At 39.3% G+C, this 26,930-nt stretch overlaps 1 protein-coding gene across 1 annotated transcript in view; it reads right to left on the bottom strand.

Moving 5' to 3' along the window:
• slc15a2 (solute carrier family 15 member 2) overlaps window positions 1-26,930 on the bottom strand; it is an 89,153-nt gene that overhangs the window by 37,620 nt on the left and 24,603 nt on the right. Inside the window, exons 7-15 of the mRNA XM_069934808.1 lie at window positions 25,029-25,119; window positions 18,269-18,346; window positions 16,996-17,078; window positions 15,412-15,498; window positions 14,940-15,029; window positions 13,459-13,503; window positions 13,312-13,344; window positions 7,640-7,728; window positions 5,681-5,762 (exon numbers count right to left, since the gene is read on the bottom strand). Of these exons, the coding sequence (XP_069790909.1) occupies window positions 5,681-5,762; window positions 7,640-7,728; window positions 13,312-13,344; window positions 13,459-13,503; window positions 14,940-15,029; window positions 15,412-15,498; window positions 16,996-17,078; window positions 18,269-18,346; window positions 25,029-25,119 (678 nt within the window). The remainder of the gene's footprint in view (window positions 1-5,680; window positions 5,763-7,639; window positions 7,729-13,311; window positions 13,345-13,458; window positions 13,504-14,939; window positions 15,030-15,411; window positions 15,499-16,995; window positions 17,079-18,268; window positions 18,347-25,028; window positions 25,120-26,930) is intronic.

A 26,930-nucleotide genomic window follows, 5' to 3' on the forward strand; every position in this document is an offset into this window, starting at 1 on the left:
GGTGTTGGGAGTGGAGGGGCAGGAGACTACCCTGGATATACAGCACGACAGGAGAGTTTATCACCATATGTGCAAGTACTACTAACAGATGCACGGAAATTCTTCCATCAGCAGCACAAGGTATAAATTGACAATAGTAGAAATTAAATGACATTAATGCAGCAGGAGACTGAAAATAGAAGATAAATATAAAAGGATAGATAAAGATTCACAGTACCAATTTGTGCAAGAAAGGCAATAAATATAAAATGTAATATCAAGGAGATAATAAAGATAAAATAAAATCAATCAACAAATCTCGCACTGATTACGAATAGTCAACATGGTTTTGTGCATGGTAGGTCATGTTTAACCAATCTTAGTTTTCCGATGAAGTCACCAGGAAAGTTAAAGGAAAGGCTGTGGATGTTGCCTACATGGATTTTAGTAAGTCCTTTGAGAAGGACTCACGTGGGAGGATAATCAGGAAGGTTCGGATGCTTGGTATTCATGGTGAAGTAGTGATCTGGATTCACCAATGGCTAGACAGGGGAAGCCAGAGAGTACTTCTCAGACTGGAGAGTAGTGGTGTGCCTCAAGAATCGGTGCTGGGACCATTCTTGCTTGTAATCTATATCAGTGGTCTGGATAATAATGTGGTCAAATGGATCAGCAAGTTTGCAGATGATACTAAGATTAGAGGTGTTGTGGACAGCGAGGAAAGTTTTCGAAGTTTGCAGAGGGATCTGGACCAGCTGAAAAAAAAATGGGCTGAAAAATGGCAGATGGAATTTAATGCAGACAAGTGTGAGGTGTTGCATTTTGGAAGGGCAAACCAAGAAAGGACATGCATTGGGCACTGAAGTGTGCAGTAGAACAGAGGGACCTAGGAATAGAGATAAATTAATCTCTGAAAGTTGTGTAACAGGTAGATAGGGTTTTAAAGAGAGCGTTTGGCATGTTCGCCTTCGTGGTCAAAGTATTGATTACAAGAGTTATGATGTTAAGGTAAAATTGTATAAGACATTGGTGAGGACAAATTTGAAGTATTGTGTGCGGATTTGGTCACCAAAATACAGGAAAGATATCAATGAGATTGAAAGAGTGTAGAGAAAGAAGCGTAAGAGAGGATGTTGCCCAGACTTCAGGAACTGAGTTACAGGGGAAGATTAAACAGATTAGGCCTCTATTCCCTAGAGCATAGAAGAATGAGAGATTTTATAGAGGTATTTAAAATTGCAAGAGGTATAGACTGAGTAAATGAAGGTGGGGACGTGAGATACAAGCCAGAGGACATGGGTTAAGGGTGAAAGGGAAAATTTTAGGGTGAACATGAGGGGGAACTTCTTCACACAGAGAGTGGTGGGAGTGTGGAATGAGCTTCCAGTGGAAGTGGTGAATGCAGGCTCTATTTTAACATTAAGAAGAATATATTACCTAAATTTATATACCATTTCAGGCTTTGCCAGTTTTTTTTTGATTCCCTTGATTTCAATCTTGTATATGAAAGAACAAATACCCTCACCTAAATAAAGTCATTTTACAAAAACTTAAAATGAATGGAGGTTCTATAATTGGACAGTCAATATGCAAAATCTTATGTTTTGGCCATATTATATTAACCGTGAAGACTTGTCCAATATGGGTCTCTTTGGAATCTAATTCTGTTACAAAATTTTCTATTGTTTCTCAAATCTCACTTCCCATATCTTTAAATAACATAACTGACAGCCCAGTGGTTAAACATACTTTGAGGATCTGGATATAGTTTAAAAAATATTTTGGTTTAATGAGATTTTCTCTTTCTATTCCTATTTATTATAATTATTTTTCAACCTTCCAGGATTGATGTAACTTTTAAAGAATGGTATCGAATAGGCATTAAATGTTTTAAAGATTTATTTATTGAGGGAAGTCTCTTCTTTCTAACAATTGTCAGTTAAATATAGCTTACCAAATACTCACTTTTTTGTTAGTTACAGATTTTTGCAATCTCAATTACATAATTATATACATTTCCTAAGAGCTTTGATAAGAATTTAATTGATGTAATTTTTAAATTTACAACCTTTTCTTAATGGTTCAATATCTAACATTTATTACATCTTGTTGGGAATAAGAGGCTCCCTCAGATAAGATTTAAAAAGCCTGGGCACAGCAATGACAGCTTTTAATCTCTTTTTTTGAATATTTTATTTATAATTTTTAAATCATATAACATAAATTATAACATATTCATATAGAAATTATATAATTGAATAACCCCCCCCCCCCCGCAACCTCCCTCACCAACGCCACTAACACCCATTCTTCTAGCCACTAAGAAAGAAGAAAGGAGACCATCACTTAAAAACAAAATTCAACTGTTGAGCTGTGAAAATGGAGACACCACACTGGAACGGAATGAGAGATTAAATCTCCAAACCAAGAATTTTTAGGTATGGGCTCTATACTTTTACAAAAAAAAAATAAATTTATCCTTCAAATTGTGTTATATTTTCTAAAGAAATACAGGATTTCATTTCAATATGCCATCTTTGCATTTCTAAAACTAAATCAGATTTCCAGATACTGGCCAAACATTTTTTAGAAACAGGCAAAGCTAAATGCAGAAATTCAATTTGATACATAGTCATTCTTAATCCTAAGACAATTGACTTAATGACCCCCTAATAAAAACAATGGATCAACTGGAAAACTCATTTTTAATACTTTCTCCAAAAATAATTTCACTTGCATCCAAAAAGATCTTAGAGCAGGTCCAAATCGAATGGGGGGAAAAAAGTGCCTATCTCTTCTCCACATCTAAAGCACAGATCTGAGGAAATTAAATTAAATTTCTTTAATTTTTGATGAGTTAAATATAGTTGATGTTGTGGCGGCCCGCAATTGCGGAGATCTGGCCGGCATATCGCACAGCAGCAGACGCGAACAGAGATCGCTAAAGTGACTCCCAGGACAACGAACCGGCAAGGGTAGAAGCTGGGGCAGCATCAGACCAACAACCCTAAAATGGGGTTGGCCAAGCTGCCCATCTAACTCAGCAGAGACAGGCTGGGGATGAAGGACATTCATGTACATGGATGTTCCCGAGTCATATTGGATGACTCCGTCAATCAGCAAAAACAACAGGAACTTGAACAGTATAAAAGCAGCCTATCTAACCCTAATAAAGGAGTGAGCTTAACCTGCCACACTGTGTGTGTGTGTGTTTCTTTGTAGCAGTCGGCTACAATGTAGAAAATTATATTGTACTAATCTATATCTTACATTTATAACCTTAGTCATACTATCCTTACACAAATTTCTCCACACATTTTCATCCATCTTCCTATTTAAATCAGATTCCCATTTTAATCTTGATTTATGAACATTTGACTTAGACATTTTATTTTGTAATAACTTGTACATTTCAGAAATAAACTTATTTGTTTCTTCTTTAGTAAGTCATAATTCCAAAGCTGATTGTCTAGGTAATTTTAAATTATGGGCTAATTTTTCCAATAAAAAGGTTTTTACCTGATAATAGTTAAAAAAAAGTATTATGAGGAACTTGAAATTTTTCCTTCATCCGATTAAAAGATACAAACTTCCCTGCTTCAAAAGAATCAACTTTTTCAATCCCCAATTGATTCCATATCTTTAAAAACTGATTATTGACAGTAAAAGGAAAGTTTATTTTAATATAAAGCTATTTTTGCTGAAATCTTTCCTTTTCCACCTATCTCATAATCAATTTTATTCCATATTTCAATTAAATGTTTCATTATTGGTGGGTCTCTACTGATTAACAATTTTGAATTTCATTTATAAATAAATTCTGACATAAATTTCTCATCAATTTTATCTAACTCTATATCTGCCCAACATTCCATTAATATACTTCAATTGTGCAGCTTTATAATAATTCTGAAAATGAGGAAGTTGTAAACCAATTAATTCAAATTTCCAAGTTAATTTCTCCAAAGGTACCCTATTCATTTTCCCTTTCCATAAAAATTTCCTTACAATTGAATTAAGATCTTTAAAAAATTGAGGTATTGAAAAAGATATTGAATCCTTGGAAAAATATTCATTTTAATACAGTTTACTCTATCTTTTAAAGTAATAGATAAGTCATTCCATCTATCTAAATAATCTTTAATTTTATTAAATAGTGGTACATAATTTGTACAAATTATCTAAATTTCTATCAATTCTAATATCTAAATATTTTATCTGATATTGTGCCCACTTAAATTGAGCTACTCGTTTCCATCGATCATAATCTCCTTCTACTTTTGTCCCAATTAATTTTGTGACCAGATATTCCCCCATAATCTTGTATTTTTTTTTATAAAGAATTTTGAGGATCTGTTATATAAATCAATACATCTGCAAACATACTAATCTTGTATTCCTCCTTATTAACTTTAATACCTTTAATACTAAAATCTTGTCTTGTTGATTGTGCTAAAGATTCAATTGTTAAAACAAATAATGCAGGAGATAATGGACATCCTTATGTAACCAATGTAATTACAGAAAAAGAAGAAACTTGTCTGTTGTTAACTACTCTCGCCAAATGCTTTCTATATAAAGCTTTAATCCAATTTATAAATATTGGCCCAAAAAGCTTTTAATCTCTAAAGAAACTTGAAATGTAATTTTTAAATTGGTCAATACCTCAGCTTTATGTGCCTGCCACTCCCTCCTACAGTTTAAAGTAGTCCATAGGTCTACTTTAAATTGTAGATGCTTCATTAAATCATATATTTTAGACATTCCAAAATCTTGGGAAATATTGGAATGAAATTTTTTCAGTACTTTTTAAAGTTAATTTTAAGACTAATAATTTAACTTCCTTGTTTGATACTGTTGGAGAGAGTGACGTAACTTTAATGACATCTAATTGGCATGTAGTAGCTTTAGCTTCTCTTATAGTTAGGTAGGTAGTGTTTCTCAATTGGAAGAGCATTGCTCCACCTATTCATGCTCAATGGCTACGTGATGTCATGTCATGTTTAAATTTAGTTGCTCAATTTTCAAACACTGTGGGGACCTTTTTTAAATTACTTTTGAAATCTTTGATTTTGTATTAATGCAGAGGAGTTGGATAATAAGGTAATTTATTACTCTGATAAGGCATTTTTGTTTGCTCAGATTTTCTTTTTTATAAAGTAATCTATAACTATAATATAATTAGTTTGAGGATACAGGTATCTTGGTATGATCTAAGTGTAATATATTTTTTTAAACTTTTAATATATATTATGTACTCTATTTTTTGAAAAATATTAAAAAGGAAAGATGTTTTTTGACTGGTATGGAAGGCTATGGACTGGATACAGATCAGTGGGATTAGGCAGAAAAACAGTTTGGCACAGACTAGAAAGGTTGAAGGCCTGTTTCTGCACAAATATTCTATATAATCAGAGTTCTAGTTTGTATAAAAAGAGTGATGTTTCCGAGGTCCAGACACATCATGGAGAGGTTTAAGGTTAGAGTAATGCAGGAAGGTTCAAGAGCCTGATAGCTGTAATAAAAAATAATCCAGAGGTGCTGGACCTTCGACTTCTGCACCTTTTGCCTGAAGGGAGCAGTGAGAATAGGATGTGGAGGGGTGCTTTCTGATGCTGACTGAGGAGATGTCTCAGGAGTTTGGTGCCCATAACAGACTTGGCTGGGCTCACTGCTCTCCTGCATGATTGAGTTTGCATACCTGGACCTGGAGTTCCACGATGGCTGCAGCTATAAATGCCACCGCCGCTAGAACCATGCCGGTTGTCATCCGCCGGAGGGGCCTGTGGAAATAAGAGGGAGATGGAATTTGTCTGCAGTCAAACCAGGTCTCCCACAGGGAAGGGCATTCAAACAGGAGCAAGGTGAAGTTGTTCCCCTTAAACCTTTCCCTTTTACCTCTTGTATTTATCTCTCCTAATCTAAGTGGAAAGAGCCTTCTCACATTTACTTTGGGGAAACTCTCCTCCCCTTACAAATGACCCTCATGATCCTGTACACACTTCCAAGGTCTGCTCTCAACCTCCCACACTCAAGTGGGAAGAGTCCCAGCCTGCCCAGTCCCCCTTGTAACTCAGGCCCTCAAATCTCAGGAACATCCTCTTTTACCCCCTCCTGAGCTTAGTCACATTCTCCATGCTTTCGGGGGTGGTAACCGGTCTTTCACCACTGAAACATCACCAATGGAAGAAGGCATAGAACTATTGAACTTTGGTATTTGCTATTGTCATTCCAGGAAATAGACCCTATCGAAGCTCTTCATAATCTTGTACACCTCTGCAAAGTCTCACCCCATCCTTCGCACTCCAAAGAGAAATGCTCTATCTCTGTCAACCTTGCTTATAAGACGTTCTCAAATCCAGGCAACATCCTGGCACAAGGTAATGTGTTGGAGATTTGGAAGGGATCTGAGGAAAGATTTTTTCATCCAGAGGGTGCTTATACTCTGGAAATGTGATGGAAGCAGGGACTCTCCTCACATTTAATTATTTGAATTGTGAAGATAGAGTAGACCAATTGCTGGTGCATGGGATTAGTCCAGATAGCTACTTAATGCAGCAATGCAATCGGTAAGAATATACAAGATAAGAAATAGAAGCAGGAATAGGCCATCCAACCCATCGAGCCTGCTCCACCATTCATTGAAACTGATCTGATGATAGGCTCATCCCTACCTACCTGCCTTTTCCCCAAACCCTTACTTCCCCTACTTTGTAATTATCTATCCTGCATGAGTTTCTTCAGCATGTTTGTGTATTGCACTCAACCCCAGCATCTGCAGATATGCTTGTTAAATTCCAAACCAACACCTTTACCATGTTCCCAACTGTCCCATTTCAAACTGCAGCACCCAGGGACCTGGGTCTTGGGTGTAGGATGCACTTTTCAACTCAATGGCAGACCTACCTGCTAAATCAGCAACATGACAATTTAAGAGGGAATCCTGTCCCTGATCAGGTGAATGATGTGTCATGTATTAACCGGAAGTTCATGTTCGGACGGCGATGTCTGCAGTGCTGACGTCACCGGAGTAAGTGGGTTGGCAATTTTCATTTTCAAATTGGCTGTGGAGGAGAGCTGGGTAAGTTTAACTGGGTTCCCTGATGACCTCTGAGGGAGGACAGTGACCCAGTTGGGTTCTGACTGGGTTGACCCAGTTGGACCCTTTCACATTGCCATGTAACTGGGGCGCTAACCATGCAAGTTGCCTCGTTAACCTTATTTTACATGGCAGTTTGAGAGGGCCTTATGTTTGTTTAAATCTTTCCAGAGCACCTCTGTACATAAGAACATAGGAAATAGGAGCAGGAGTAGGCCATTCAGCATGTCAAGCCACTATCTGCTTACATCACTAACCCTGGCACGCACAATTCTCTGGGCAAAAACCTGTTTCCCTCACATCTCACTTAAATTTTCACTCCCTCACTATGAACGCAGGTCCACTAGAATGTGACATTTTCACACAAGATGAGTGCGAGATAATTTTGGATTGTCTAATATTGGTTGCATGTAAACAGATAATTTTATAAATATTTCTCAGGGTTTAGAAGTTGCATTATTTTTGCAGTAACTTTCACCCATGTGTGTCAAAGCAGTCATCTTTTCCACATCCAATCAAAGCACTTTATTAAGATTAGAGTTTAAAGGGCTGAATACTTACGTGAAATTAATTTTACATTTTGCAATGAGTGGATAAATGCCCATATCAAAGATTGGAATAAAAATAACTATCAGCAGGGCATTAATTGTCTGTGCAAAGAAAAAGACACAAACAAAATTAATTACATTCATGTGCCACTGAACAATTCCATTAGAAATGCTGTGGTAGTACTTTGGTGAATCCAGTTATTTTAGTACCATAGAGTAAGACAGTATAGAAATAGGTCTGTCAACCCAACTCACCCATGATGACCAAAATGTCCCATCCACGAGTCCCACCTGGTTGTGTTTGGCCCATACCCTTTTAAACCCTTCCTATCCACGTGTATGTCTTAAATATCACAGTGGTACCTACCTCAACCACCTCCTCTGGCAGCCTGTTCCATACACCCACCACTCTGTGTTTATATAAAAAAAGGGTTCTTACTAAATCTCTCCCTCCCTCACCATAAACCTATGTCCTCTGGTTCTTGATTGCCCTACTCTGGGCAAGAGACTCTGTGCATTCAGATGTTTGGTTAATTGCAGGCAGTTCATGGTATGGGAGAAGGTCAGTAGATTGTTTTTATTGAGGGATTTAAGGGGAAGGGTGGGGAGAAGAAGGGAAAGACTGAGGAGGACTGAGTAGATTGGTCATTCTAAGAAACAGCACGAGTATGTTGGGCCAAATGTTCTGCTTTAATGCCATCCAGGTGTCAGAATCAGGAATTGTCAATCCTCAGCTTTTAAAACCATAAGGCATAGGAGCAGAAAAGAGCTATTCAGTCCATTGAGTCTGCCTTGCCATTTAATCACAAACTGATCCCTTTTCCCACTCAACTCGTCTGGCTGGCCATCTCCCCATAATCTTCAATGTCCTGACTCATCAAGAACCTGTTAATTTCTCCGATAAATGTACCCAAAGACCTGGCCTCCACAACTGCCTGTGGCAACAAATTCCACAGATTCACCACGTCCTGGCTAAATAAATTCCTCTGCATCCCTGTTCCAAGTGGGCACCCTGGATTGCTGGACATTAGTGGATGGAGCTGTGTAGATTCATGATGCATAATGCAGTCTGCAATGTCTATTTGTGGCCTTTAACCTGAACCCACTGCCTTACCACAACATAGAAGGTGTCATTGACTTAACCCCCATCACACCTCTCAACATGACCCTGGCCTGATAAAAGAATGTCCTAAATATTTTTATTGATTTTAATAAAGAACTTGTACGAATAATACAATTTGATAAAATTATAAGGATAGCTACACAAAGCTAATAAAGCATTTAGTGTATCAAAAACATAAGTTATAAATCATATCCATAATTCATATTCCAAGTGTTATATATTTATATTTAAAAAGCTAATAAAGTATAAAGAAAAGAAAACAAAGAAAAAAAACAAGAAAAAAATAAAAAGGAGAAAAAAACTCAGAACCCTGCCTAACAGTGTTGTCAGATGCTACTATATGTAATAGTAATAAAAGAAAAATGAAGGTAGGAAAAGTGAAAATTTAATTAGACTGAAGTGCAATTATAAAACAAGAAAGTGAGTCATAAATGACCCCCTTAATGTCTGTAATCTTGTATCTGAATTATTAACCAAACAACAAATCTTTTCCATGTTCAAACAGGACAAGATGTCACTCAACCACTGATCATGAGTTGGTGGGACAGCATCCTTGCATTTAAGTAAAATCTCTCACCTCGCCAAGAGATAGCACAACTCTGAACCAAAGACAAAGAAGAATCATTCCACCCGCCTCCCCTCCCCCCACCATTGTACCCAAGAGGGCCACCAAAGGGTTCAGTGTTAAATCTATATTAAAAATTTTTGACAGTGTAGAAAACCTCTCTCCAGTATTTTTATAGACTAGGATAAGTTCAGAACATGAATTAATGACACTTCTCCAATCTTACACCTGTCACAGCAGCGACTCATCGGAGTAAAAGCAAAATTTAGCCTTAGACAGATGTGCTCTGTTCCAATTTAAATTGTAATAAACCATGATGAGCAGATAACAAAGAGCTATTAACCAACTTAAGAATTGTGTTCCAATCCACCTCCAATATAGTCACATTTGAATCCTGTCCCCAAACATTTTTAATTTTTGCTAATGAACTCTAATTTATAATTTCTCATAAATAACAGATATTAATCCTTTGAGAAAATATTAAACTAAAAACAAAAATCATCTACAAAATTTGATTCAGTCTCTTAGGAAATCAGAAAACTGTGATTCGAGAAAATGCCGGATTTGCAAACATCTAAAAAATTGAGGTTTGGGCAGGTAAAAATTTAGCAGAAAGCAGCTCAAATGATGCAAAATGTCCATCAATGAACAGATCCTTAAAACTATTAATCCTCTCTCTGTAAAAAAATAGCATCATGTAAAGAAGGTTGGAAAAAATGGATATGATGGGGCTTGAAAAAGAGAAATTCTGAAATGCAAAATGTTTTCTAAACTGTGTCCAAACTCTCATAGAATATTTAACAATTGGATTATTTATCAACTTAGTTGAATATGGAAGTGAAGAGCTAAGAAGTGCTAAATTTAAAGAAAAAATTGGGAGAATTCAGATCTACTGATACCCATAATGGGTGGTCAGAATGATTGAGGGAGAAGGATCAAAATATAAACCGTCGTATATTGATGGCCCAATAGTTAAATCTAAAGTTAGGCAGATCTCTGAACTTTATTAAGGTGAGGATGTTTACCCTTCCATATGTAAAACGATATGGGCCAGGTCGAAAAAAATCAAAAAACGATTTAGGAACAAAAATTGGAACAGATTGAAAAATATATAAACATTTAGGAAAGATATTAATTTAATAGAATTTATACAGCCAACTAAAGTTGTAGACAAAGATGACCATTGGGTCAAAGAATGCTTCACTTTTTTAAGCAGAGCAAGATAATGATCCTTAAAAAGAGGTTTATGATTCTTTGTAATTGTAATACCAAGACAGGTAAATGACTTATAACAATCTTAAAAGAACCATCATACAATGCTGCAGAAGAATTCGTTAGAAGTTCACTTTTATATATATTCATTTTATAGCCTGATAATTTACTGAATTGTGAAAGTAATGACATCATATGGGTGAGGAAGGCAACTGGATCCAATTCCAAGACTTATCAAGAACCTGGCAATTTCTCCCTTAAATACACACAATTGACTTAATCCCCATCACACCTCTGGGCTGATTGGACTTTCTGAAACTTTTCTCCCTAAGAACAATTAATGTCACAATTTATAAAATTATTTATTTTATTCATATTTAATATATTCTAAAATAATATTTTATAAAATATTTATAAAATTATGGTTTGATGGGAAAATGGTTTTCACTGGCAAGAGAATGAAAGGAAACTGATGTGAAATAGCTAAAAAGAGCAGCAGAAGAGATTATGAAAGTGGTTAGTGCAGTGCTGTTACAGCGCCAGCAACCAGAGTTCGAATCCCATACTGACTGTAAAGAGCTTGTACGTTCTCCCCGTGTCTGCGTTGGTTTTCTCCAGGTGCTCTGGTTTCCTCCCACCCTTCAAAAAAAAGGTACTTGGGGTTGTGGGTCATTTGAGTGTAATTGGACAGATTGAGTGCATGGTCCAGAAGGGCCTGTTACGGAGATGTATGTCTAAATTTTTTTTTAAAATTAATGTCATATTAAGTATGCCAGGAGTTCTCTCTTTGGAATGTGAAGGATAGGATGAGAATTTATAGATGTCTAAGATTATGAGGAGCATAGATAGGATGGACAGAGAGCATCTTTCTCCCAGGGTGATAATAGCAAATTGCAGAGGTCATCTGTCCAAGGTGAATGGAACAAAGTTTTGGGGAGATGTCAGAGGGTAAGTTTTTTTAAACACAGCGTCTGGAATGTGTTGCCAGGTGTGGAGATTTAAAAGACTTAGATAAGCATATGGATGTTAGAAAAATACTGGTTCAGAGTATGAGGTTGGGGAAAAAATATGGAGTCTCTTAACTAGCACTGTTGCATATGCTTCCACCACTTCCCTCGGCAGCCCATTCCAGGCACCTACCACACTCTATGTAACTTACCACACATTTCCTTTAAACTTTCTCCCTCTTACCTTAAATCTACGCCCTCTCATATTTGAATTTTCAACCTGTTTTTTAAAAAAAATATTCTTACAATTCTATCTTATATCTCTGATAACTTTACATAATTCTGCCAGGTCACCCCTCAGCCTCTGATGCACCAGAGAAAACAGTCCTTGCTTGCCCAAGTGCTCCTTATAGCCATTGCTCTCTAATCCAGGCAACATTTAGGTGAGCCTCTTCTGCACCCTCTCCAAAGCCTCCACGTCCTTCCTTTAATGTGGCGACCAGAACTACACACAATAATGCAAGTGTAGTCTAGCCAAAGTTTTATGCATACATCTGTCGAAATATGATTGCCCACTTCTGCAGCTTCCTCTAGCAGCTCATTCCAAATATGGACCACTCTCTGAGAGGAAAAAAGTTTCCCCTCAGGTCCCTCTTAACTGTCTTCCCTCTCACCTTAAACTGAGTTCTATAATCATCTACACTGGGATAAAGACTTCACCTTATCAGAGTTTGGATTATCGTCACATGTACCAAGATACAGTGAAAATCTTAGTTTTTTGTGCTTTCCAGGATTTTCAGAAAACAATCACCACACTCCCATGCCTTATTGGATTCAAAAACTTCACATAAAACACAGTAAAAATGCCTAGTAGCAAGATGAATCATTTCAGGATCAAAGTGGTGTTTTAGCATTTTAACATCAGATTCATTCACAGTAGATTCCTTCTATTTCAGAGATGCTCGTTCATCAGCAGGCAGATGGGGATTTCAAATTCAAGAGCAAAACAGTCATGATGAACTTTTACAAACACTCTTTGAACAGAGCTGCATTATTTGGTTTGATTTAGGGGACCATGCCTTAGGGAAGATATGAAAGACTTTAGAGAGGATGTAGAAGAAATTTAGTTAAGTCTAGAAATAATAAATGAGGCCATCTTAATAGAAACTTGTACATTTATGAAAGGGATTGATTAGAGGCTGGTAAATGTTTTCCACTGTTTGAGAGTAGAAGTAGGGAACATGGCCTCAAGATTCAGGGAGGAGATTTGAAGAGATGAAGAGAACTGTTATTCCCAGAGAGAAGTGAATCTGTGGAATTCTCTGCCCAAGGAACCAAAAAGAGCTGCCTCATTAAATGTATTTAAGAGACACATAGATTTTTCAATAATAAGGGAATTGAGGGTCATGAGGAAAAGACCATGTGCCCAGCTGATCAGCCATGATCAGGGTCAGATCAGCCATGATCATCTTAAATGGTGGAGTGACTCCTGCTCCTATTTTAATTCTTTAAAAATATTTAAATATAGACATACAGCATGGTAACAGGTCCATGTCACCCAATAACACCTACAACTCTGTACATTTTGAACAGTGGGATGAAACCAGAGCACCCGGTGGAAACCAATGCAGACACGGGAAGAATGTAGAGTCCTTACAGACAGCACCGGATTCGAACTTGGGCCTCTGGTGCTGTAATAGCGTTGTCCTGCCACAATTCCAATCCAGGAGGAAAACTAATTTAAAGTCCTTATTGAATATTTATTTCACAGTGAATAACATAAATCTCACTTCCCATCATTGCAAATTTAAAATACATTCCAAACTTCCAAACATTACCTGCATCTGATCAGGTTGTATGATAAATCCGCCCTGAAATCAGAGTTTTCAACTTGTCAGTTCAGTGTGAAGCAAGAATGCACAGAAAGGACATCTTCCGGTTAGTACAATGGGATGGGATTGAGTTGTCGGAGGGCGCTTACTTACAAAGCTGCCATCCATTCCAGTGGCCTGCAAAGTCCATCGGGATCCCTGAGAACAAGTGAACAAAAATGTCAGTGTTTGAAATACAGAAAGAACTTTCTTCTTGGGAAAGCTTTGCTGACTTTGCGATGTCATGTGTGCAGCCAGTGAAATTGTTTGTTTCATTGACAAAAACAGTCAGAAACAAAAGTAGATTTACAACCAAAAGCAATGGGAGTTGCATTCGTACAGCACCTCCCCTTGGTCTCCTTTGAGGCCTTTTGGTTGCAATGGTAAAATAGGAAATCTGGTGCACACAAGGTTCTACATGTAGCAGTGATAATGATCAACAGCTCATATTCTGTCTGGACATCCACCAACCTGATGGCATTAACATTGACCTCCCCCCCCCCCACCACCATCTTCCCTTCCCTATTGGTATTTCTCATTTCATCTTGCTCTCTCTCTCCCCCCTTCACTTTGTCCCCTTTCCTCCAGCTCTGCATTCACAGACTCACTTCCCTTCCCATCATTTCTCACCTTTCCTCTCCAGTCCTCCTATCCATGTCCAATCATCTCCTTTAGTCTGTTGGTTTGGGCTTCTCTCCCTGTCCTTTCTTCCCTTTTCCAGTCTTTTTATTCAGGTGCCTGTCTGCTTTTTGCTCATACCTTGAAGAAGGGCTCAGGCCTGAAACATCAGCAATATAATCTTTACCTGCTATGGATGCTGGGAGACCAGCTGAGTTCCTCCAGCATTTCTGTTTTTACCACAATCACAGCATCTGCAGACTTTCATGTTCTACTCCTCTCAGTCATAGTAATAGGTTGTAACACAGTCATAGAGAATAGCAACACAAAAGCAGGCCTTCAGCCTGTCGAATCTGCAGCAATCAACCTCCCATTTCCATGAAAAGTCCATTCATCCTGTTTATTTTTTATTCCCCTCGCTCGCATTCCCATCAACTTCTCTCAGGTTCTACCACTTGCGCCACATTTCCCTGAGAGTAAATCCAGAACTCTGCCTCCTGTAGTTCAGCCTGACACAGGGAAAAGGGAAATGAATAGACTCATCCAATTAGATATTTGTTGGCCTTCCAGTTTGAGTTCATTATTTGCATATTTAATAAACATGCTCTGAGAAATAAATAGCCAACATAACTCGGTGCTTCTTGTGACTTTGTCTCCTGCTTCACGTCTGGAAAAAGTAACATTCAATTCCAGAAGACTACAAGTCAGGAAGATATGAAGGACTTAGAGGATCCAGAGGTCAGTGCTGGAGAGCAGGAATTCCTAATCACTTCTGGTTTATTATGAGTCCCTATCCTGCTTGTAGACTTGAATTGATTAGCTTTTCAGCTACCTTGTATTGAGGAGGAAAATGTGTTCACTGAATTGACCTTTGCTGTTCAGGTTTGTTGATCTCAAATTATCATTATTTATCTCATTCGAAGGACACAGACAACCTTCTATTTGGTTACTTGATGCTTACTGAATAATTTCCTCACCATCTGATCAAAAAGTGCCCAAAACATTGGAAGAGGGATATACAGGAAGAGGACACGAGTAACCATCTTAATTTCGTTGATGAGCTGTTTCTGTAAGCAAAAGTAGATTCAAGAATTTCATCAAAATATATTTATAAAATATATACAGTAAACATCTTCTCTTCTCCCTCCCCACCACCCCCCCCCCCCACCACCCCCTCCCCCACCCAGGTATCCAGCACTTGTGGGAATTGGTAGATGCCAGATAAGTGAATTTTCTGGTTGCTTGAGATTGAATGGCGCCTCATTTGGCAAACTGGCTGCTAGGGGACACTAATTCTAAACTTCCATATTTTTTTCTGATAATTTTTTTAAATCAGTTGCTTGAGGCTGCTGGTTACTTGAATTCCAGATAACAGGGAGTTTACTGTAATTATTTGTGAGAGATGCATTTTAAATTATTCAAAAAATTCAGCAGAAATGTTTCACGTACTGGATATTTGTCTGAGGCCCAGTCAAGCCAATGTTTTCTCTTTGGGTAATTTCTGGAGCGACATTTCCAACGATTGTTGATTGAAAACTGCAAGGGAGAACATTTCTTTAAAACCATTTCACTGTGACCCTGATATTTTTTTTAAAAACTACTCAAGACTTGGAGACCTGAAATTAACCTGTTTCCAGGAAAATGTCCATTTCCCAGAACAGGGGTAAAACATAATGCTGGAGAAACTCAGCAGGTTAAACTGTGTTCTTTATAGAACAAAGATAAAGATGCATAATCAACACTTTGGCCTTTAAAAAGATGGAAGAGATTTAAATGGGCATAGTGTTCAATGGAGATAGAGGGCCAAAGGGTCTGCTTGCTGATGTTAATCCCAAACAGTATTTCACACGTTATTTTTACCATGCCTGCATTGTTTTTCTGTTGAGGTGCAAAGTATTTATTTGCATCATAACTACATCTTCAATCTCCACAAACTAACCTCTACCTCCAAAGGATCCACTACAAATATTTTCAGTTTTGGATTTTCTTCGTTTGAGTTCATACATGTCATCCACCTTTCTAATTCTCTTGTTTTCTACATAGTAATGGCATGCTTTTTCTGTTCTGAAGTGTCTCCCTACCTTCAAGGGTGGCTGTTCACACAGGAATGACCAAAACTCCAAATATCTGTATCACACTGCTAGTTTAGACAGAATACCTAAAGTGCGGTATTTAAGGAGGCTGGATGTCCTATTTATTAGCCCGCTATTCACAGATCGCCTGCAGTTCAGTTTAGACTGCAGACGATCTGTGAAAATAGCTAGGGGTTGAGGAGGTAAAATGTCGGAACGGGAATGAGTCCTTATACCTGTTCCAATCTTTTTACACAGACTGTGTTCCGGGAAATTGAGAATAATTTCCTTGAATACAGCAGCTCTGTTTTTTTTTTAATTGTTTCACTGCAGCATTTTCCTATAGTACTGAACATTCAGCAGTAATGAATGGTTCACCTAATGCAGTGGTTCTCAACTTTTTCCTTTCCACTCACATACCACTTTAACTATTCCCTATGCCATTAGTGTTCTGTGATTAGTAAAGGATTGCTTAAGGTGGTATGTGAGTGGGAAAGGAAGGTTGAGAATCACTGCTCTAGACCAATTGTTACTGAAATATTTTGCTTGATAAAAATAGTTATTGGCCCATTTCCTTTGGAGTTATGAAACCGTGCACATAATGAGTCAATTAGGGATGATTAAAACAGTGGTTTTCAAACTTCTTTCTTTCCACTCACGGCACCTTAAGCAGTCCCTTACTAATCACAGAGCACCTATGACATGGGGATTACTTAAGGTGGAATGAGAGTTTAGGGAGGCAGTTTGAAAACCACTGGTTTAGAAGGATATAGCCCAAATGGGACCAGTCCAGACTGTCAACTTGGTTTACATGGATGAGTTGGGTTGAAGGGCCTGTTTGTGCTTTATTAACTATATCCATGTGTATAAAAAAAATTGAAGTAGGTATCACATCACATCATATGTAGGAATACAAATTAACTGTAATGTTGAAACAATGATTAATTCCCTAAACACTTACCCCAATACACTTACAGACATTAACCAATATGTTTCCCTCTGGAGGAAACTTCTTGTACATACCACTGCCGGAAAGGAATACGACTAAATGAAATGGAAAAAGAACCAAATTAATATCCTCTTTTTCAAGGCAATGTTTTGTTTTGTTCTGTTCTTGGTCTGTGTTACAAAACGCTCCACACTCTTCCTCTCCCATGTGAAAATGGGAAGCATCTTGAGTGTTAAACTTGGTGACACCATCTCCACCGACCAGTGAAATGAGGTGAATAGGGATGTCAATACCATTGTAAATTCAAGGCATTTTTAATTTAAAAATAATTTAGACATGCAGCACAGTAACAGGCCCTTACAGCTCACTCTGCTGTTCAATTACACCCCCGGTACATTTTGCTGGTAAGAGGAAACTAGAGCGCCTGGAGGAAACCCACGCAGACATAGGGAGAGTGTACAAACTCCTTACAGAGCGGGATTTGAACCTGGGTCCCAATGGCTGGCGCTGGAACAGTGTAGTGCTTAACTGCCATGCTAATTGCAAAATAAAGATAGATCGCTAGGATTTTGAGCTTGAGCCCTAGATCAAGGTATGGACACAATGTGGCCTCGCTGCCTGCATAGTAGGCTAGTAGAAACTGGAGAAGTTGATGTAAATGGCATCTGGCTAGATAGTACCAAGACAGAAAATTTTCTGTGATCTTATTCCCCGTTCTTCCTCTCTTCCCCATCCCTCGGTCTTCTTTCCTTTAGCTCTCCACCCCTTTCCCTCTCCATTTGTAGAGCCATCTCTCTCTGCACCAATGTTTTCTGGTGTGCTCCCTCCCTTATCCATCTATTACCTCATGCCGTCAGACCGTGCTCCTCCTCCTGCCCAACCCCCACCACATTTTGTTGGTGTGCCAGCCTACATTTTTTCATGCTTTAATGAAGGGCTCAAACCTGAAACATTAGTAATGCATCTTTATCTTTGCTCTATAAAGGACACTGTTTGACCAGCTTAGTTTCTTCAGAATTGTGCTTTTACTTCAACCATGGTGTCTGCAGACTTAAATGTTTTACTTCTGTTCATTAATTTATTGTCTAGTTGGTTTGAAGACTTGATCCTTCATGTACCCAGTCCTCCATTTAACACTAAGGAGTTCAATGCTTCAGACAAAAGGAGTTGTTTTTTTTTGGTGGGGGGGGGGGGTTTGGGGTAGGTGAAATAGTGGATTCTCCCAGCATCAATGGGTGCAGAGTGATAGCAGGTTAAGACTTGTTAAGGGTGATCTTTGACTTACCCAATGCAATTACCATCAGAGCAGCAGGAACGCCAAAAGCTAAAGCATAACACTCTCCGCCAAAGCACTTCACGTCAGCTGAAAGCACAAGACAGCATCAAAGAAGGCAGAAACATCACATTTGCTCTTTGAGTTTAATCAATCACTGGATTAGACAGAGATATAGGGTCTACTCCTCAAGAAAGGAGAGCTTCAAATCCACCTTGACAACTGTGGAACCTTCATTCTACTAACTAAATAAAACTGGAATAAAAAGCTTGCATTTCCTCTCGCTGCTTGACTGGTGAAGGTTAGAATCTGAAGGAAATTGTAGGGAATGAGAGAGCCAAATGAAATACTGTCAGTGCAAGATTGGCGCTCAGAGGTATCCATGCCTCAGGAAAGCTGCCAACATAGTAAAGGTCCCATCCCTTTCTTCTCTTCTCACTCCTATCACATGAGCTTTTTTTCTTCTATCATTGGGCAGAAGATACATGGGCTTGAATTTGTCTTGCTGTTATTAGGCTCTTGAATGGACTCCTCATTAAAGGCTACCATGGGCAACTAGAGGTGAGATAGCTAATTAAGAGGAAGCATACAGAAGGCTTAGAAAGCAAACTTCAATTTGGTTAATTCAATTCTATAACATCAGCAATGGTGAATGAGAGGAAAGACATTGTCATAAATTTAAATGTAGATATTCACTATGGTAACAGGTCATTTTGGACCAGTAGTTTGTGCCGACAAATTTACACCCAATTAATCTACACCCCCAGTATGCTTTGAATGGTGGGAGGAAACCGGAGTCCTCAGGGAAAACCCATGCAGACATGAGGAGAATGTACAAACTCCTTACAGACAGCATGGGATTTGCACCCCAATCCCGTTTGCTGGCGCTGTAAAGGCCTTATGCTATCTGCTATGCCAACTGTGCCACCTCTAAAATTCAATGAGGAAGTTAAATTCAGTTAATAATCTTGCATTGTGGACCATGTTGAGCAGCCATTCTCTCCAGGGGCTTTACACCAGCCATGGGGATCCAGCACATTTAAGTAAAAGTGTAATTTTGTTTTCACCTCGCATAACATCACTTTTTTATGTTTTTATGTAATCTGTAGGAGAGAAGCATTAAGAAACCAAAACCTGAGTCCTTCTCAGGGAAGGAGACCATTAAGCAGAGTCCTGGGGAGAGGGAGGTGTGGTGGGGTGGGGGGCCTAGCCAAAATAAGGTTGAGAATGGCTAGTGTAGAGGACTATTAAAGAATACCAAAGAATGTAGATAGAGATGGGCCAACCTAAACTGGAAGGGACCAAGATCCTGGTAGAGGTGTTGGAGAGGTTTAAACTAATTTGGTGGGTGGGGGGGGGGGGGGGGAGGGCGGGGGGTGGGAACCAGGAACCAGAATGATAAGGCAGGCAGAAATAGAGCAGATGGTGGAAAGGCTGATGCAATGTGTAGTGAGTTTTTTTAAGGGAATGGAAGAAGCATAAATGTATTCAGTTGGAGGGCTTGAAATGTGTTTATTCTAAAGCAAAAGCATTAGGAATAGTGGAGATAAACTCAGAGCATGAATTACAATGTTGTGGCCATTACAGAGACTTGGGTGACACAAGATCAGGATTGGCTGATGTAAAATCGGGGTTTAGATGTTTTATAAGGGATAAGAAAGGGGGTAAAAGAATGTGGGACTGTGGGCAGAAAAGTAAAATTACTTATCAGGAGTAGTATCGGAGCTGCTGAAAGGGAGGACATTGAGGAGGGATTGTCTACTAATTTAGTGTGATTAGAAGTCAGAATCAGGAAGAGAGTGATCATCTTTTGGGAGTTTTCTATAGGCCCCCAAATAGCCCTTGGGACACGGAGGAGCAGATAAGTAGGCAGATTTTGGAATGGTGCAGAAGTAACAGGGTTCTTGTTATGGAAGACTTCAATTTCCCAAATTTTGACTAGCACCTCCTTACTGCAAGAGGGTCTAGATGGGGATGAATTTGACATGTGTGTCCAAGAAGGATTCTTAACACAGTATGTGGACCAGCCAACTGGCGGAGATGCCAGACTGGACCTAATTCTGGGTATTGAATCTTGTCAGCTGACAGACCTCTCAGCGGTGGTGCATTTCAGTAAAAGTGACCCCAACTCCCTGAGCTTTTGCGTAGCTATGGACAAGGATAAAAGACAAAATGGTGAATTGTTTAATTGGGGAAGGGCTTATTATTATGGGAACTAGGGAGAGTAAATTGGGAACAGATGTTCTCAAGGAAAGCACAGAAGTGATGTAGTGGATGTTCATGGACCACTTGTGTGTGGTTCTGGGTAGGTTTGTCCCACTGAGACAGGGAAAAGATAACAGGTTAAGGGAACCACGGTTGACAAACCAGGTGAGGCAGCTAGTTAAGAGAAAGAACAAAGCATACAGAAGGTTTAGGAAGCAAAAAAAAAAACAGGAAGGGTTCATGAGAATTATATGGTGGCCAGGAAGGAACTTAAAGGAATCAGGAGAGCGAGAGAGGAGCACAAGATGGCCTTGGCTAGTAAGATTAAGGAAAACATTAAGCCGTTCTATGCATGCATGAATGGAAGGATGATGAGAGTGAAGGATAAAGGAAGCAACAAGTGCTCAGAGGAATTAGGGGAGGTCCTAAATGAATACTTTGCTTCACCAGAGAGAGAGAGAGAAAGAAAGGAAAGTGGGGGGGGGAGAAGAGAGATCTTGGTTAAGGTCAGTTTAGAATTAGGTTATGAACGAGAGCATGTTTCTTGTTGTAATTCTTTATTTATCGCACTATGAACCATATCAACCAATATATTTACAGATGCATCTCTTTAAATATTCACAGCGACATTTTCTCTTTCCCCTCCTTTCCCCCTTCCCACCCCCCTCCAAAAACAGTAAATATTGGACATATAAAATACAATAAAACAATATCTTTATAAAAAGGAATACAAACAAAAAAAAAGTATCATCTACTTATTCACATTAAATCTGACCGTGTTTATCTTCTTATCACTTTAGGTGGTGGTGGTCCGAGGCCTGCTCTTTCTGCCATGTTCCATAGATGGTTCCCAGGTTTCCCCAATCATTGTAACTTTGTCTTTTAAATTATATGTGATTTTTTTTTCCCCAATGGGATGCACTTAAACTTGGTTATATATTCCATTAATGTTTATAGTCATTTAGTCCAACGTGCCCATCTTATATCTTTATTTTTACTTCTTTTCCGCATTTTTCCATTAGTTTTTTTGTTTTCCTTTTTAATTTCAATATTTGACAACACATTTAAGACATGAAATACCCCAATAATCCCCACAAGCAATAACCCTTCAACTCCAAATGAACTACGAGAGCATGTTGAGGTTAAGAATGAGGGAGTGCTGGATCTTTTCATAAACAATAGGATTGATAATTCCCTGATACCAGATGGGACATATCCTGGGTTTGTGCAGGAAGCAATGGAAAAGACTGCTGGGGTGTTGGCAATCATCTTAGTGTGCTCCCTGGCTACAGGGTAGGTACTGAGGATTGGAGAAAAGCAAATATAGTCCTCTTGTTTAAGAAGGTAATAGGAAGAATCCTGGGAATTACAGAGCTGTGAGTCTTACGTTCGTGCTGGGAAAACTAATGAAGAAAATATTTAGGGACAGGATTTACTAGCATTTATAGAAGTATTGTCTTCTTGGGGATAGGCAGCATTTCTTTGTGAGAGATGGGTTGTCCCTTACAAGCCTAATTGAGTTTTGTTAAGGAGGGAACAAAGAAACTGATGAAGGTAGGGCAGTAGAAGTGGTGTATATGGATCTTAGAAAGGCATCTGACAAGGCCCCCCATGGTAGACTCATTTAGAAAGTCATGAGACATGAATTCCATGGAACCTTGGCTGTGTAGATTTAGAAATGGCTTGACTGCAGAAAGTAGTAGTGGATGGAACCTATTCTGCCTGGAGTTCAGGGACTAGTGGAGTTATGCAGGCCTGGGACCACTGCTTTTGTGATCTTTAAAAATGACCTTGAAGAGGCGGAAGTATGGGTTAGAAAGTTAGCGGATGTTTCGAAGGTTGGAGGTGCTGTGAATAGCGTGGAGGATTGTCATAGGTTACAACAGAATATAGGCAGGAATATAGCAGATCAAGCTCAATCAGGATAATTGTGAAGTGATGCATTTTGGGAGGTATATAGCGAGAGTATATAGATAATGGCAGGATTCTGAACAGCATGGAAGAACAGCGGGACCTTGGGTCCAAATCTACAGATCTCTCAAGTTGCCATGCAGATCAATAGGTTAGTTATGAAGGCTTATGGTATGCCGACCTTCATTAGTCACTGGATTGAGTTCGAGTTGTGAGGTAATGTTGTAGCTCTATAAAACTCTGATTTGACCTCAGAGTATAGTGTTCATTTCTAGTTGTCTCATTATAGGAAGAATGTGGAAGATATAGTGATGGTGCAGAAATGATTTACCAGGTTAGCAGAGCTTGGAATTTTTTTGTTAAAGTGGAAAAGGATGAGAGGTGACTTTATAGAGGAAGATAAGATTATGAGAAGCATAAATATAATGGATAGCCAGCACCTTCTACTGGAAAAAACAGCAGAGGATGGTTACCAAATACCAGAGGTCATCTGCACAAGGTGAGTGGAGGAAAGTCTAGGGGAGATGCCAGGGTTAAGTTTTTTTTTTTTACACAGAGTAGCGGGTGCCTGAAATGGATTGCCAGGAGTGGTGGTGGAGGCTGTTATAATAGGGACATGTAAAAGACTCACACAGTCACTTGAATGCAAGAAAAATAGTGTTATGGGTGTGAGGTTGAAATTGTTGAGTAGATTTATAGAGACCAGCACAACATTGAGGGCTGAAGGGCCTGTACTGTGCTGTAATGTTCTACGTTCTATGTTATATGTTTCACTCTTATAGAGTCCAGAATGTCTGCAATGGTTCTGACCAGGGCACGGCATGAATTTCATATCTGGCCACTCAGCTTTTGGTGTATCTCTTCTAGTCCCACCCTTCAGAATGGGGGTCACTGACCTCCATTGAAACACAGACTTTTAAAGTGTTTTCCCACCTTTGTTCATGGTGCACTTATATTCGGAATTAAATTAGCGGAAGCCTTGTGAGTGCATGTTTAGGCTTATTCTTTTTTAAATTAAAAAAATATATATATATTAAATAAATTTAAACTGATCATAATTGTTTATAATTATCAGGCATATTGCAAAACACCAACAGATCTGTGACAGTTTGAGATGTCAAGGGAGTTGGGGAATTATCCAATGTGTGGTCTTCATATGACCATGCAGGAATGCTCAGGTCCACGGGAGCTGGGGTTGTACAGACCCACAGAGGTCAGAGCAAGAACCCACAAGATTCAAGGCAGTGTCCATCATCCCAGAACTCAAAAGTGTGATGGTAACTGGACTAAATGACCTCCATGATCTCCATGACTGGTAATGGAATGCATCTAATCTCACTTTCCAGCACCATTGCACCCATTCCAATTTGCCTACCATCCATCTCAGCCCACAGGTGATGCTATAGCCTCAGCCCTCCACTCTGCCCTGTCCCACTGAGACAACGATGCCTCATATGCCAGGCTGTTATGTTTTGACTTCAGCTTGTGTTCAGCATGATCATACCTCAAAGCCTGGTGGATATACTGTCCTCGCTGGGACTCGACACTCCTCTCTGCATCAGGATTGTGGACTTCTTGACCAAAATACCACCATCAGTTCAGGTTGGCAGTTCAGTTCAGTCCCATCATGGTGACCACTGGAGCACTTCAGGGCAGTGTGCTCAGGATGTTACTCTTCTTGCTGGTCATTCATGATTGAACTGCCAGATTCAGTTCAAACAGAATCATCAAGTCTGCAGATGATATAATACTCATTGGCCTTGTCGGCAACAATGACGAGTTGGCTTACAGAGAGAAGGTTGGCAAGCTCGTAAAATCGTGCGAGAACAACAATCTGGGTCTCCAAGGGGACCAGACCATGGAGATGATTGTGGATTTCAGGGGAACAAAGATCAGCCACTCTCCATTACACATCAATGGTTCCATCGTGGAGAGTACAAAGTTCCTTGGTGTCCAGGATGACTACCCTGGACCCACAACTCCTCCTCGTTAGTCAGGAAGGCACAGCAGCATTTATACCTCCTAAGGAGGCTGAGGAGGGCAAGACTGGCAGCCCCCCCCCCCCCCCCCCCCATCTAAATGACATTTCACAGGAGCACAATTGAGAGGATCCTATCTGGCTGCATCATTGTGTGATATGGGAGCTGCAAATCATTGGGCTGGAAGTCAATACAGAGGATCATCAAAATGGCCTAGAAGATCACTGGGGTCTCCCTTTCTTCTATTGACCAGGAGTGTTGCTGAAATAGGGCTCAAATGGAGGACCCTTTCCCCATCCAGCACACAGTATTTTTGACTTAATACCATCAGGAAGGAGGTACAGAAGCATCAAAATCAGGAATGCCAAGATGGGAAATAGCTTCTTCCTGTCAGTTGTGAGATTTAACAGTATCCTGCAACTGAGAAAATAATCCCAAAATATTCATATCTATATATTTTAAATGATAACTTTATGTATATATGTAATTATGTGTTGTGTACTTTATATATATGTATGTACACTGTGGACAGGAGAAACACTGTCTGCTTGTAAATATTCAGTCAGATGATAATAAATGAACTTAATCTGGCCCAATAAGATGTGTCTGACAACTCCAGAGAATGTGTTTTGATGATCAAATGCAATGCTTGCAGAGAATTGTAAAGCCACACTGACCTCGAAGAATGGGAGTGATGATGGTGGACATTAAGCTTCCTATATTAATGGACAGGTAGAAGAAAGAAAAGAACCTCCTTCGCTCTAAAGTCTGAAACACAGAACAAAAAGTTAGAAACAATGAGATACTTCATCATGTCATTGTAAATGCATATACAGTCAAGATAATGTTGACCAAATCCACTCAATGCATTATGTGAGAGTCCCAGACATTCTGTATACACCAAATGCAATCATAGCAGAATATGCCCATTACACAGTCTAATATACACCAGACTAAATCACAGGTTGGTGCAAATACACCAGAGCAGGCTTGTTCTGTGTCTATCATACACAATCAAAGCAGTGTCTATGTGAACCAGCCAATGAAATGTTGACAAAATCCAGTCAATATAGTGTAACACAGCCAATCAAAGGGTATTCAAACCAACTCAATAGTGTATTTGCCAGACAGGTCAAAACAGTGGGTACCACACTCAGTCTATGATGTGTGTCCTACACCCACACCATGCAGTGTGTATCACACCCACACAATGCATTGGGTACCACATGCATGCAATACAAAGGCTACCAAGGCCACATGACAGTTTGTGTACCAAAACCCGTCAATGTTTTCCCCAAACTTGTCCATGTTGAGTAGAGTCCATCAATGCCGTGAGAATCAAACCGATTCAATGGGAGAGAGGATTCAGAAAAGTGCACAGGGCACTCTAGAAATGGTACAGGCCATTCGGCCCTCAATATTGTGACAACCTAGCTATTCCTACCATAAAAAATATACAAAAACCTTCCTACCTCGTAACCCTTTATTTTTCTTTCATTCATGTACCTGTCTAAAAGTCTCTTAAAAGCCCCTCCTCCACCTCCACCACCATCCCCTCCCCTAGCAAGGCATTCCAGACACCCACAATACTGTTTAAAAAAAACTTACCCTTGATGTCGCCTAAACTTCTCTTTCTTAACAGATGTCCCTGGTGTTTGCTATTCCCACCCTGGGATGTCAACCTTATTTATGCCTCTCAGAATCTTATAGACCTTTAATAAGTCACCTCTCATCCTTATTTGCTCCAAGAAGAAAAGTCCCAGATATGCCAACCTTGCCTCATGACATTTTCCAATCCAGGCACTATCCTAGTAAATCTCCTCTGTACCCTCTCCATACCTTACACATTCTTCCTATAATGAGGTGACCAGAACTGCACACAATACTCCTTGTGGTCTCACCTGAGATTTGTAGAGTTGCAACATGACCTCTTGATTCCCAAAATCAATCTAATGAAGCCCAGCATCTCATAGGCCTTATTAACTACCTATCAACCAGCATAATAACCTTGAGAGATGTATGGATTTGGATCCCAAGGTCCCTCTGTTTCTCCACACTATTAAGTATCCAACCATTAACCCTGTACTCAACCTTCACCTCACACTTATCCAGATTGAATTCCATCTACCACTTTTCCATCCAACTCTGCATCCTGTCAATATCCTTTTGTAACCTATGGTAACCTTCAACACTAACCACAACTCCTCCATCCTTCATGTCATCTGCAAACTTATGACCTATCCTTTTGCTTTTTCATCAAGGTCATTTATAAAGATCACAAAGAGCAGGGGTCCCAAAACAGATCCTTGCGGAACTCCATGAGTTACTGACCTCCAGAAGAATACTTTCCATCCACTACTACTCTCTGCTTTCTAAAGACAAACCAATTTTTTATCCACACAGCCACACCTCCATGGATCCCGTGCCTCATGACTTTCTGAATGAGTTTTTCATGGGGAACCTTATTAAATGCTGCACTAAAATCCATATAGACCACATCTACCACCCTCGCCTTAACAATTTCCTTTGTTACCTCCTCAAGAAACTCAATTAGGCTTGTGAGGCATGACCTTCCCTTC

Source organism: Narcine bancroftii, chromosome 4 (genome assembly GCF_036971445.1).
Source record: "Narcine bancroftii isolate sNarBan1 chromosome 4, sNarBan1.hap1, whole genome shotgun sequence".
Classification (NCBI taxonomy): domain Eukaryota; kingdom Metazoa; phylum Chordata; class Chondrichthyes; order Torpediniformes; family Narcinidae; genus Narcine; species Narcine bancroftii.